The sequence below is a fragment of the Agelaius tricolor genome, unplaced genomic scaffold (genome assembly GCF_023055355.1).
Source record: "Agelaius tricolor isolate 1412-34295 unplaced genomic scaffold, bAgeTri1.0.p SCAF_4, whole genome shotgun sequence".
Lineage (NCBI taxonomy): Eukaryota > Metazoa > Chordata > Aves > Passeriformes > Icteridae > Agelaius > Agelaius tricolor.
The window spans coordinates 12,032,034-12,046,386 of record NW_027269264.1 but is presented as its reverse complement, the minus strand read 5'-3'; the positions used below and the strand labels follow the sequence as shown (position 1 = coordinate 12,046,386).

General features: G+C 51.9%; 1 protein-coding gene across 1 annotated transcript; it reads right to left on the bottom strand.

The window, feature by feature from the left end:
• Nucleotides 1–303: 303 nt before the first annotated feature.
• LOC139589431 (serine/threonine-protein kinase PAK 3-like) lies at nt 304–14,062 on the bottom strand. Its single transcript, XM_071425902.1, has 13 exons — nt 13,970–14,062; nt 8,486–8,523; nt 7,978–8,100; nt 7,354–7,476; nt 7,048–7,127; nt 5,937–6,000; nt 4,641–4,689; nt 3,398–3,510; nt 2,757–2,874; nt 2,011–2,110; nt 1,385–1,581; nt 789–926; nt 304–393 (listed from the first exon to the last, which is right to left on the bottom strand). The coding sequence occupies exons 1-13, from the start codon at nt 14,060–14,062 to the stop codon at nt 304–306; spliced, it is 1,326 nt and encodes a 441-aa protein (XP_071282003.1).
• Between the last annotated feature and the right edge of the window lie 291 nt (nt 14,063–14,353).

The following is a 14,353-nucleotide window of genomic DNA, read 5'->3' as shown; positions in this document are numbered from 1 at the left end:
CTCCACAAGAGCTTGTGGAGACTTGTGAAGGAAGAAGACCTTTGCACGCTTCCAAACCCTGTCACAAACCCCATAGAAGAAACACCTGACCAATCAGAAGCAAATTTAGAGCTTATTCACAGGGTGAGAACAAAGGGAAGCTTCCAGCACAGTGAAGGTTTTATTTATTATAGTATTTATTTTGCCTATTAGAATACAGAGACTACGAACTATGACCTAGAAACTAGAAACTACAAACTACGAGCTATAATCTACAAACTACAAACTACAAAGTGCAAACAAGAACAATGGCCTCTTCCAGGGCTAGTATCTCCTGTTGGCCATAAACTGCTGCGTGGCCATGATCAGAGGCGTCAGCTCGGAGGTCGGCTTGGCTGATGTTACAAACGGATGCTGCCCAAAGAGAAAAAGAAAAACATGAACTTGTACTTTCCTCACAGGCTGAAACAGGCTTTCTCTGGCTACCAGAAAGATACAGAAAGAAGAAAAGGAGGGCATTCTGGGCACCACTGTCTCCACATCCAGGACCTTGCTACATGAGGCAAAATGGCTCCCAATCCCACAAATCCGTGACTCCAGATGTCTTCAGCTTAAGGAGATTTGGTCTAGGTGACCTTGAAAGGCTCCTTCCAAGGCATCCTAGGCCAGGATTCTCCTTTGTTTTCCTTTGCAAGCCCCCAGAGGGGAGATTCTTAGGAGCGGGCCCCATCAGACGCCTTGGACTTGAGCAGATGAGGAGCCCCTGGCAGCGGGCAGCTGGCGCAGCCTGCAGCCGCTTTGCCTTTTACCTGCAGCAGTTCCTGGGCAGACCAGCGCCTGTCCTCGTCCCTCTCCAGGCAGCAGTGCAGAAAGTCTCGCAACCACGCCGACTGTTGCCTGGGCTTCTGCAGCTTTGGCCTGCCCCCGCTGCTGATCAGCTCTTGAACCTAGAGAAGAAGGAAATGCCACGCTCTACCTGTCTCCTTCGCACCCCAAACTGCTCACACACACCCCACGGGACAGGCTCCACTCTCCCGTGGCACTTTACTCCCTGCCAGAGCCTGGCAGATACCTTTCCTACCCCTACTGAAAGAACACAAAGCCACAGGCAGCCATAGCCAGTCCAATAGGCAAAGGCTCTTGCCTTCACCCCTGATTTCACTGGCTGATGGGGACTAAAAGCCCAGCTTTGCCCTTTTGTCAAAGCTTCCCTCAAGCAAAAGGCATCACCATTTTTTGTGCGGTTCGTGCACTGCAATGGCAAGGGGACGATCTGGACAAGGAGCACGAGAGACTATGCAGCCTGGCACCTCTCATTTCCAGGTGTTAGCAAGCTTGCCAGGCAGAAGAATGGGAGCAGATTATGTTTGGGTGTCAGCAGTATCTGAGAGCAGTTGCAGCGCACCGTGCGGGAGGTTTTCATCCGGTAAGGAGGCGCCCCTTCCACCATCTCGATCCCCACAATGCCAAAGGACCAGATGTCCACTTTGGGGCCATAGAGCTTCCTGGTGAAGATTTCTGGCGCCATCCAGTAAGTGGTCCCAACAGCTGATCTCCGTTTGCTCTGCTCAGCGGTCAGCTGAGCAGCAAGGCCAAAATCAGCTGAGGAGAAAAAACAGGCCAGCGTGAATGAGGAAAGCAAAGCAAAGAAATCCCCACTGTACCAATGTCCAAGAGGGCAGCGTGGAACCCGGCTGCCAGCAAGGGGCCATGCTGCCATTCCTCTGGCCTGCAGCCGAGGAAATACGGAATTGGCCACTTAGCAAAAGCCCCAGCTTTCAGGCAGTGGCTTTTAGTGCCCTGAAGCTATTAGACTGTAAGTGCCTTGCTTGGGAAGGGACACACGCACAAGCCAAAGGCACTCCTGAGCCCTTGTTCCCAGCAATACCTCCCTGCACCTTGGGGCTGTGCTCTGCACTTGTATCAGGGCAGCCTGGACTGCCACAGGCACCACTGCAGGGAACCGGCAGTCACCCAAAGGCAGCCCCACACCGCAGCCTGCCACGGCTGAGCCTGGCCAACAACACCCACCCAACTTGACGGATCCGTCCAGACGCAGGAGAATGTTGTGGCTTTTGACGTCCCGGTGGATCACTTGCTTGGAGTGAAGGAAATCCAGGCCTTGCAGGCACTGAGAGAGGAAAAAGAAACACCAGCCTAAGTGGATTTCATCCCACAAGCGGGGAAGTGGCACATCTGCAACACTGCAACATTCCTGGGCCATGCTGAGCCATGGCACGACAGGCTGCTGGCAAGGGCAAGAACTTGCTGCTCCAACACGAGGACAGCAGTGCCTTTCTAAGTGAGGGTGTGTTTGCTTCTGAAAGAGAAAGGACAATTGTTCCTCCGGCCACTGCCCTGCAACCACAGACTGAAGCAGCACTGCTGCAGTGGCTGTGCTCTCTCCAGCCAGACAAGAGTGGATGCTTTTGCAAACACCCCTTTGGTGCAAGGCTCTCTTGGAGGCTGAGCTCCATGACAGCCCAGTGTGTATCTTTGTCTGTGCCACTTATTTTACATTGTGCCACCAGCAACTTTGCCCGTCCAGGGAAGGAATGCAGCACACACAGGCTCCAGGCAAGTGTTTAGAGAAGCAAACACAAACACACTAGAAGAAGGGCAGGGACACTGGCAGGCACTTCAGATGCTCTTGCTACTGCCAGTCATAAGAGAAAGGCAGCAAGGAGACTCAGAAGATGAAATCTCTCCTCTCCTTGTCACCCATTTGGAAGGACCATCCCGACCAAGGCATGGGAAGCACAGGCACCATCCCTTACCTCCCGAGAGACAGCTGCTATCTCTCCTTCTGCCAGGCGAGTCTCCCTGATGACATCGTGTAAGGAACCTCCGTCCATGAATTCCATCACGAGCCAGAGTTCCTCGTCCAGCAGGTAGCTGAAAGGAGGAAACAACAGCCTGGAGATGAAGGCGTGCACTCACACCACCTGATGGATTCTTGTTTCTGTGTCTCTCTCAGAGGAAGACAGGAGGAAGTGAGCAGTCATTCACTACGCTCTACAGGCCTTGAACTCTGGGCAATCTAAAACACTGCTTGGTATATCCACACCAACGAACAGGCCAAGGGAAATACAATCCGCAGTGCTTCGGCAACACTTCAGACCCATGGGGAAAAAATCCAACCCCAAAGCCAACAAAACCATGGGGAGAGAGCACAGGAACTTTGAGGCTGTTGGCTCAGTAAGATAGGGCCAAGTCCGGCCTTTGAAAGCGCCCTTCAAACTCGGTATGCCAGGAAAGAGTAATGCAGCCCCAATGCAATCTCCTCCCAAGACACTGTAGATCAGCCCAGAAACAGGAATGAACAGCTCCATCCTCTGCCATCCACCAAAGGAGTGCTTGAACCTCTGGCTTGCAGGATGTGAATGACCTTTCACAGCAGAACAGCAGAGCCACTCACCTGTCTACATAGTTGACAAGGTTGGCGTGCTTATTGCCACGCATGACCTGGATTTCATTCAGGCACAGTTCGCTGCCGCTCTCTTGCAGGAGACTAATTTTCTTTATGGCCACCTAAAACGACATGGAAAACCATGAACCAAAGAAGTCTGTGGCACAGGACCACAAGGGCAACATGGAGACAGTGATTATGGGATGACAGTGCTGGGCTGGGCCAAGCTGCCTTGTGACAGGACATCAGACCGCCTGCTCGGGCACCTCCCAGGACACAGAGCCACATAGCCTCTGCCTTGGAAACCTGGCAGAAACACGCTCTAAGCTCTCCACCTCAGAGGTCTAACAACACTCACTGTGCCCAGGGCCAGTCTTCTCCCATGGCCTTACTTTATCATCCCCATGCTCATTCACACACCTCTTGCAAGCAGGAAGCCATTTTGTGCCAGTAAAAATGGAGCAAAACTGCTGGGAAACCATTGGCACTTCTAGGGGATTGGATCATTACTCCAGCGGTCACTGGCATTCTCCATGGCACAACAACAAAGCAAACAGTTAGAGATGTGGCAGATAAAATGCTGTCCTAAAAACATCCTGAGGGCTATTCCTCCTAAGAAATACAACCCTACATACTTCACGATGAAAAAATGCCACGATGATGAAAACATCATTAAGGACACCTCCAACAACCACAATCCTAGCACTTCCTCACTCCAGGAATTTTCATTTTGCTCCACTCAAATACTTTTCTTCACACCACTGACTTTTGCAATTACTGCCTGACTGTAAAAAGAAATAACCCAGGCCATGATCTTCTAGGGATATACACCGGGCTATGAGCAGGGCTTAGGCCCTTGAGAGACTCCTTGCAGACCACTCTGTCTAAGCACAGTTCCAAGGGCAGCACTGCAGGTGCCTACAGAACTATCAGCACGATTCCCATCTATTTGCTAACAGCCAGAAAAGAGAACTCAGGAACCCTGCAGCCCCAAAGAGCAGTGCCATGCTCTGAGACACCACCTGGGCACTAAGACCCAGCCAGCGTGTCCTCCTCTGGCCTCCTTGCATTCCCAGGGGCAGCTGAGAAGGACAAAATCTGTCCCCACTGTATTTGGCAGGGAGGACACTGCTCTGCACTTCATCTGCCTTTGCAGCAAAGCTCTCCTGGCCACCCAAAGCTCAGCCACAGCTCACAGCAGAGGGGAGGGCACTCGAGAGCTGCAGAAGCTGCGGCGCTGCTTGGCGCTTACCTCTTCTCCTGTGGCAGTCTCCACTGCCATGCACACCGTGCCGAAACCCCTAGAAACAAAACAGCAGCGGAGAAAGAAGAAGTCCTTTAGTCCCTGCCACTGCAAGACACTGCAGTCCAATGGCAAATAAGTCCTGGGGCAAACAGTAAATGGAATAGGACAGATTCTCCTCTGGGTCTTTTCCCCCTTTTCTCTTTCTGTATCTGTACATGTGTGGGATTTTTCCAGGAACTTGCCAGTTGGGCCTTCTCACACTTCTCCCTGGAGCCTGTCTGCCAAACTCAAGCACCACTACTGAGGCCTTCTGAGAAGGCTGAGGCCACGGAACAGCCATTGCAGGAAAGCCTCCAGACACAGATCCCTTCTCCAGCTTGCAAGGAAGTTAGTGCCCGGCCACAGCTGCAGCCACAGCCAGAGCAGGGAAAGGCTTCCATTGCTGCACACACAAATGGAGAAGTCCTCAAAACACAGGATGCTTGGACAGCGGCGTTCTGAGTCCAGAGCTGTTGTCAGCTGCTTCTCTTCGGTGCACCAGACACCTGGAGGACTCTGCTTTTCTGAAGATTTCTCGTACATTTGCCTTCTCACAGGGAAAATGTTGCAAATCAGTCCCATTTCCAGTCAGCAGAGCCGGCTTTCAAAGGGAACAGCTTGGTGGATCCTTTGCAGGAAAGGCCTAAACCCCACAGGATCCACCAGGGTTCTGCCATCAGCCAGATGATGCCTTTTCCTCTGGAGTGCATTGGCACTGGCCATTGCCCTGAAGCTTTGTCTTTTGCCACCTCAGCTACAAAAGAGAGCTGCTTCTTTCATTTCTGCTTTTGGCTGCTAGGCTAGGTGGTGGCCATCCAGACCACTGAATCTTGCTTTCAGCAAAATACTGGAAAGAAATGTTACCCAGAGCTGTTCCCTGACAGCTGTCAGCTGCTGACTTGACCTCTGAGGCAACAAAGTTTCTCCTCCTTTCATTCCCACGCATTCTGTATTCTTTTGAGACATGCCAAAATGATTTCTCCTAGGAAGAGCGGCAATCAGGTGCAACAGACTTGAGGGACAGGAGATCTGCCAGGTGCTGCTCTTTGCCGCAGAAAAGACATTGCCAGCGTCCAGGTGTCTTTGCCGCCCTGCCTTCGGACCACAGCTGTAAATGCTGACCAGTACTGAGAGATCATCAGGCATCATCCTAACGCAGTGTCTGAACAGCTTTGGAGCTTGCCTGACGTCGCTCTGGGGAGATGTGACGCCAGCAAAATGCACAGGCCCTGCCTTTGAAGAAGGAGCTGTGGCTGCACTCACCCTTTGCCAATGGTTTCCAGCTCTGTGTATTCAGCCTCAGGATCTCCCTCGCTCACCAGCATCTCTGTAAAAATCCCAAGGAAAGATGCTCACTTCAAAAGAGATCCCACCCTGCAGCAGATCAGAAAGGCAGCCCCACTCTCTGCGACTCTGGGCCCTTTCAACTCAGGCAGTCGGCAAACAACAACACCACCGCACCACCACCACCACCACCTCAGAAACAACAGCAGCAAGACGAGCAGCCCTGCAGCACAGATGGCCTGTACCAAACTAGACGTCTAAACTAAAATCTAAGCACGTGCAGAAACAGTCAGAGGATACAGGGATCAGAAAGCTGTAACCAAGAGAACTGGTTGTTGTCTAGAAATGTTAAGGGCAGCAGGAATAACAAAACCTTGCTGTTCCTGGCAATCAACACTCTGTGACCTTCAAGCAAAGCTTTAATCCTTGCAAACATCAAAGGCATCCTGGCTCCTGGAATCAATTGTTCTCAACAGCTGCCCTTTGCAGAACAGCAAGAATATTGCAGAGTGCTTCCAGCAGAAGCACAATCTGCAGCTTTAAGCAGGACAATTTTGCCTAAACAATGGCCTTCTGCCTTTCAGGAGCAGCAGCTCATGTTCCAACCTACTGTGCTGGGCCTTAGGAATGAGGTGCCTGAGCCTTTAGGACAGGCCGAGTTCTGAAGATGACCTTGGCCGTGCCCCACAGGAGCTCCTTGAGGCCTACTCATTGGCTGGGTCACGGCCTCCTGCTCAGCCAGAAACAATCTCTGGTTTGCCTTTTGCCTCCAGGGAAGCTCAGGCAAAGCCAAGCCAGGCTGAGCTGCTCTCAGAGGCAGGAGCAACACCCCGGTGACCCCTCACCACCTCAAAGCACAACAACAGGTCCTGTGTGGAGGCCTCAGGAGCTGGCACTCAGCTGAGGAGGAACAGGAGCTGGGACAGCTCATGCCGACACACGCACACACAGGGCACTGCTCCAGCAGACAAGGATCACAAAGGACGTACTCAGCATGGCCAGGCACTTGTCCTCTGTCCTCTCTCCCAGCTGCTCTCTGCTGCCAGAGGAGCTACTGGTGCTCCAGATGCACGAGCTGCTCCCGCTGCACTTGCCAGCTTGGGGACTGGAGGCTCCTTCAGAGCCTTCTGCTGCAGCTCCTGCAGGTGCCAGGACAGAGGAGGTGGAGCTCTGGGAAAAGAAATGAGTGAGGTCACAAATGTGCCTGGCAGAGGTGCCCCTGCCATCCCATTTCAAATGCAAGCCCCCGGGAAGATGCTGCTGGCCACAGCCAGGGCTCTTCACCTCTCAGCTTTTGCAGCCCGCTTCTCCAGCTCAAGGCCCAAAATCCAAAGGCTGCTTTTACACCACGGACAAAATGACACCACACACACTGCTAACCAAAGCAGGCACTTACTGATGATGTTTGCTCTGGGCCTGGGCTGACAGCAGGGGCAGGTTCATGAGCACCTTCCTCCTCTTCAGCCTCTTCCTCGCGTGCAGAGGCAGCCAGAGCAGGTGCTGACGCTGCCCTTCTGCTCTGGGGACACACAGCAGCATGAGGGACAGGAAAGAACCTGGCATTCACCACCTCACCTATATTCAGCTACAGGCCCCGCTGCATCTCAGCTGTTCCTTTAGCTACTGACAGCTGCTGTCTGCGCAGGGCCAGGTCCCTCCTGGGGACAGTGTCTCCTCATATCCTGCAAGCTTCTGAACTGCACCTTTGCACTGCTCTCTTCACTGGGGACAGGGAGCCTGCACAGCCACTGGCCAACAAGGGCCTCACTTGTACCCCAGCAGCATGCCAAGACATCCTAATGCTACCTCCTGTCTCTTGCTAAGACAAATTCACAGCCCCTTTCAGAACAGTAGGAAGGTGATCCCTGAACTTCCAAGTTCCAGGCCTCACTGCCTGCGGGAAGGGCAGGAAAGATTCCAGCCCTCAGCATCTTCAGCCAGGCACGGGAGGTGCTGTCTGATCAGAAACTTGCAGCTATGCTTTGCTCCAGCCACAGGACTGCCCAGAGCTGCCACTTACTGATGCTGCATGCTCAGGCCCTGCAGTGGCAGCAGGTACACTTTGCTGGGCATCTTCCTCCCCTTGGGCCTCTTCTTCAGGAAGACACACAGCCACTGGAGGCTCCGAGGTTCCCTTTGGGCTCTGCAGACAGACAGCAGCGTCAGGGACACGTAACCTCCTTTATATTCAGCTCTAGACCCAGATGCACTCAGGAGAAAGCATCTGCAGAGAAATGGGATTCTAAGGTGCTCAGACTCAAGTAGAATGGGCCAGCTAGATGGGACTGCACTCTCTTGTACAGGAGAAATTCCATCATGGCAGCCACCACTTTCAGCTGCTTAAAAGTTCTGGAAAGGAACGGGAGAAAACAGCCCTGGGTCCTCCTGCTGCTGCTGTTGCTGCAAAGGGCCTGGGCTGTACTTTCATTCATCCAGCCAGGCTGGCACCGGACTGCAACCGGCCCAGCTCACAGCTTGCTCCGCAATTGCCAAATACTACCAAGGCCAGAGGCTCCTTTGCCACTCACCCAAAGAGCGGATTCTCTCCAGGCACGGCTGATGTGACCTGCAACACACAAGGGAAAAAGAACCAGATGCTCTAAGAAAACTGCCTGTGCTGGCCATGCCCACCCCAAAGTCAACCCAAAGACAGAGCATTCTGCTTTCACTACACCACTCCAGCAGCATCCCTTGTGGCACACAGCAAGCAAGACAACAGCAGCACAACATACTGCCTGGTGTCTACCTTTTCTCCTCTTTGGCCACTCAACCCCTAGAAACTTGAGACTGAGAAAGTCTACAAGTGGTTCTCTAACAGTCATTGCTTCTGCCCCACCTCACCCAGCAGCCCCTACAGCTCCTGTAGGCGCTCTTTCCTGTATTTCCTCCTCTCTTTCCTGTATTTCAGTCTTCTCAAGACATTGCATGCAGCAATTGCCATGAGCTTACTGAAAACCTTTCCCCAGGGAGGCTTCACCCAAGTCCCTCTGAGCCATGGTGGCAGTTCTATCATGACACAGCACAGGAACAGCTCCTGTGTGTGGGAGCATACAAGAACTCCTCAGAAATGGCTGTCTCAGAGGCCTTTACAAAGCACATTCTGTGATTTCATCACAGAACAAATGGCTCTTTTAGCGCGCAGGAAGTGTCAAGTTCCACAGGCACATGCTGGGATGAGGGAATGCAGACAAGAAGCCTTGAACTGAGGGACTTTGCCTCAGTCCTGGAGAGCAGTGCACAGCTTTTACAAGGACTCCTGCCAAGCTCTCTCTCCCAGTCTTCCCATCCTGGAAGTTGTCTTGCTTGAGCCAGCAAACTGAGGAGACTCCAGACTCCATTGCCACAGGCCGTGGCACGGCAGGAGCGGAATCCCCGCAGGCTACATCACAAATGCTGCCCATGCCCCACTGGCTAGAGACACGCCCTTCTTAGCTGGAGCTGTGGGCACGGGCGTTACCCAGCTGAAGGCCTCTTTGTGGCATTTGGGTTTCCATATGCTGCACTGAAGAAAAACGTCTACTTACGTGCCAGGTGGGTGAAAAAGTACCCGGAATAAGCCACGGTAAAAGCCGTGAAAGCTGCAGCACACACTCCCTCCATGGCTGGAGCAGTGCTGCTCAATCTGCAAGGGACAAAGCCTGTAGGGAGAAAAGAAAAAAACTCAGAGTCCTGCTGGCAGAGACCTCGTCGATCAGCAGGCTCCCCTGCAGTGAGCGTGCCGCAGAGCTGCTCTGCACACTGAGCCCTTGCCGGCCTCGGCACAGCAACTCTGCCTGACAACGCTGCCATGCGGCCGCTGACATCACAATAGCAGTGCCCTGGGCTGCTTTGTGAGTTCATGCACAGAACCACACCTTCTCCACAGATAATGCCAAAAAAAGCCTGCAGCTTTCTCCTCTGCTACAAAGCCACACAGAAAGCCCTCCTAGTCCATCACCTGTTGCTCAAGGCATCTAAGAGTAAAAACACACTAAGCCCCTCTAGCCCACACTGAGAAGCTGAGCACTGAGAAGGGAGCAGGATGTGAGGAACCACATTAGTGCTCTTTGGCCACTATTGCTTCTGAGCAAAAACCAGAAGGCTTCTTCCAGCGGGACCTCCCTTAGTTCCAGAAAGCAGCAAACTATCAGAACCCAGGAAATTCCTCTGGCTGCCCTGGAGGGCTCAAGCCGCTGCCCGGGGGCTCAGAGACTTTGGCACAGAGCCCAAGACACCTGTGCCTTTGATTTAGCCCTTGGAAAAAACAGTCACCAATCTTGATATGAAGAATTACAAGTCAAAAGGGTTTAAGTAGAATAATAGGTAGTTTGTCACCAGCTGAAAAATAGATTTTTGAGGTTTTGAAAATGACCGCTTGGGGGTCTCAAGATGGAGGAATTTGGATGTGCCTTGTCCTTCTTCCTCCTTCTTCCTAGCCACCATCTTCTGAGTGATGTTGGCACTTTTAGATTGGTTTAGAGGAGAAGCGCACTGTCTCACATAGGTGATAGGTATTGGGAAGTTATTGTAAATAGTGTACACATAGTTTTGGGTATAAAAAGACAACACTGCCTCTGAGGTGGGCAGAGTGTCTCAACCCAACCTGCTAGACAGACCTTGTCGGGTCGGAGAAAGAATATCATAGATAAGAAACAATAAACAACCTTGAGACCAAGAACAGAAGAGTTCCCACTCCTTCTTCAACTGCCGGGCTGAGGAAAGAGACTTTCTAACGCATCTCAGGGTCACTCTGACCAGCAGAGATTGCAAGAGCAAACAGGGAGAAGCACGACTTCAATGACATTGAGAGTTTCCTCCTAGGTACAGAGACAAGGCCATGTGTCTTTCAGCACTGTTTATTCAAAACATTTTACATCACTGCCGTGGCTGGGATTTCAGCAAGGAAACGCCATGACAGGAAATGCAAGGAGGATCCTTCTCTCTGACTCACTCTAGCAGAGAGGCCTTGGCACCAAAGCACCACCACCATTTTTTCCCCCCACTTTTGTCCTTCCTCAGTAATTTTTAGAACACAGGGCTGAGATGGGTGGCACTGAAGTGACAGCTCTGACACACAGCTGAAACCATCAGGGCCAGGGGGGCATGTGCGACTGTTTTTCTTCTCCAGCAGAACAAGGCAAGCCAGAGTGCTGACACTGATACCAAGCGAGTTCAGCCAAGCCCAAAGGGAGTGCAGCCAAGCCCAAAGGGAGTGCAGCCAAGCCAAGTGCAGCCCAGCAGGCTGGTAGGAAGAGGCAGCAAAGCGGCAGATCCCATTGCCACGCACACGCCCGGCGTGGCGGACTGATGGCAGCGGCAGTGCCAAACAGAGCTCCGCAGGGAGAGACAGACACCCATCACCATCGCCACTGCCACCAGCACTGCCGCAGAGAGGGAGCAGCAAACTGCCACTGCAGGGCCAGAGCTGCTCCCGGCAGCACCAGCAGCCCCCATCTACCATCAGAACCATGCTGGAAGCCCTGGCCATCCTGTCTTTGCTCCAGGGGCCCCGTGTGACACTGCACCTTTCTTGCTTAAGCCATTACCTCTTTCGCACAATTTTCTTCCTATTGTCGTCTACTGCTTTTTTTTTCTTTTTCCCCTCACTACATTATAACTCTAACATTCTCAGCTTCTCATAGATTGGTTTTTCCATTGTCCCCCTCCATTGTGGTGGAGAAGGGGAGAGAGGAGAGGCTTTCCCAGGACTATCTCAAGATGAGGACATAGAAAGGAGGGAAGGCCTTAGAAAGAAAAAACCACACTCAGGATGCCTCTTTGGGAGGGAAGCAAATGTGCAAGCTTCTTAATATCCAGCCACAAATCTCTGGAGTCTTGACAGCCAAGAAGCACAGGTAGCTGCAAACCTTGTTGTGAGACACTGGAGGACATTGCTGGCTCAAGCCCTTTCAGGCGCTTGTAGGTGGGGAAAGGGGCAGATCAAGCCTTGCTCTGCTGAGGCCATGCCCTACTCTGCACGCCCCACACCCCCAGGCCTGCATCCCAGCCCAGCTGTGGCCGCTGATCCCTGGCACACCAGAGGCAAGGCTCCACACCTGTGTCTGGAGCCCCTAACCCAGCTCCTAAATGGCCAGGTGAGTGGCAGCCCCATGTGGGGGAAGGCCCCAGGAAAGCCAAAGGCTCTTTACCTCGGGATGTGTGGCCACCACATCTCTTGACCCTACCTCCGCTTGGTCTCATTTGCAAGCTGAGCTTCCTATCCCCTTTCAAAGCCTTTCACAGTCTAGTGCTCTGTCAACAGTGCCTCAGTTCCATGGTGGGAATTCTGAAGTCCTTTCAGAGAAGCCTTGCCTGAAAGAGAACAGGTCTGGCTTGCAGTGCATTGCCCTGGAGGCCTTAGGAAGTTGCTTTGCCAGCCCTTACCCACTTACTGGCCAAAAAACACATGTGAAAGACTGAAGCTTTGCCAGCTGTGACAGTGGCCCAAAGAGAAGGCAGTTAGGGGCAAAATAAGGAGAATTATTTTGGTGCTGGCACGCACATCAGGTACCAGGTAGGTGAGAAAAGCCATCTGTAAATAGCTCAGCTGACAATCAGGGAGGGGAAGGTGCAAAGAAAAGCAGAGGTAGAAATCTCAAAGGAATGAGAGGACTATGGACAGAAGTTGAAACTAGCCTAAAGAAAAAGAAAAAAAAGAGTAATTGGATAAAATACTGAAAAAATTAAGCAAGTCTTCTCTTGGTGCTGGATGGTGCATTGGGGGATAGTGTTGGCAGCTTTGGGTGCCCATCCCAAAGCCATCACGTGTTTTCCCTCTGCTCTGAGACGGGTTCAGACAGGCTGTTGATCTGCATGGCCACTCCCAGTTGGCCCCAGAGTCCTCTCCACTTCATGATCAGCTCACCATAAGTTTTCTGGCTGTCATCCGTTGTGGCTTCTCTTCTCCTGAGCCTTGGTGTTGGTCACTGTTGTCTGAGGTGTGGCTGTGTGGTCATTTTTGGCCCGTGCCCTCCAGGACAAACCCCCACACTCCCCCTTTTTTGTTTTATTTAAAATGAAAGGTATAACAATCATAGTAAAAATAATATCTTCTTATAGCTAAAACCAACACAATACTTAGTAGATTTTAACAAAACTTGGGAATTAAAATAAACAGGTGGGTTCATATGGAAGACATAACCAAACAATAAGTAAATACAATTTTCATTTGCCCTCACTTCTCAGGCCCTGACTCCCAGACGGCTCCCGCCACTTCATTCCCCCTCACTTACCCACAAAACAAAAGAGAACAGAAAATCAAAGCCAAAAGACTTGGGGTGACACCTTTCCCGAGTGGCCTTCAGCAAAAACACACAAGTCAAAAGAAAAGGTTTCATGGGGGACTAGAATGGGGGAACCTTCCGGTGATGCAGGGCACAGGACTCCTGTGGGGGCAACAGAGTCGGTCCTCCAGCTGTTTTATTCTCAACTTCTATTATAGCTCTGACCTATGAAATATGTATTGCAGCAAAAATGGGAGTCTGCTAATACAAGAGGAAAGCAGGGGCAGGGTTGAGGGCAGTCAGAAAGTGGGATAGGGTAGAATCCAGGATGCCTGCCAGGGCCATCCTGGCAAGGGGTCAGAAGAGGAGGGGAGATGGCAGATGGCTGGTGGCTCGCCTATGCTTGCTCTTCAGCAGGTTCCATCTCCCGGCCTGTCCTTCCCAGGGACAATGGGTTCAAGGAAGCAGGGGTGGAACAGGAAAACTGGGAAAGGAAGTCTATCAAATATTGTGCAACTAAAATTTAAATTTAAATGGTAGTCAAATATACCGTCAGTTACCACCAAACATAGCAAAGTAAATGATTTTCAATAATCACGGTATCAAATGTATATTGAAACGATAAACAGGAGACCATGGGAGAGGTTAAAGTCTAGGGGACATTCTTCCAGGCCACAGCCCCGGGAAGTGCCCTAGCAGGCCCACAGGCCTCCACAGTGGCTCAGGGCAGGTCCCAACTGCACAAGTTTTCACTCCCTCATGTTGGCCTTGGTTCCCGTGGCAGAACTTGCCTTCCCGCTGGACACTCACTTGCGCCTGAGCCCCTGGAGAAGCCCGGCTCCCTCCCCCTCTGCCCACAGCCACAGCAGCATCCCCAGCAGTGACACCACTGCTCTGCTCCATTCTGCCCTACTCTGCTCCTCTAGCCACAGCTGCAATGCCTCTATCTCCACAAGAGCTTGTGGAGACTTGTGAAGGAAGAAGACCTTTGCACGCTTCCAAACCCTGTCACAAACCCCATAGAAGAAACACCTGACCAATCAGAAGCAAATTTAGAGCTTATTCACAGGGTGAGAACAAAGGGAAGCTTCCAGCACAGTGAAGGTTTTATTTATTATAGTATTTATTTTGCCTATTAGAATACAGAGACTACGAACTATGACCTAGAAACTAGAAACTACAAACTACGAGCTA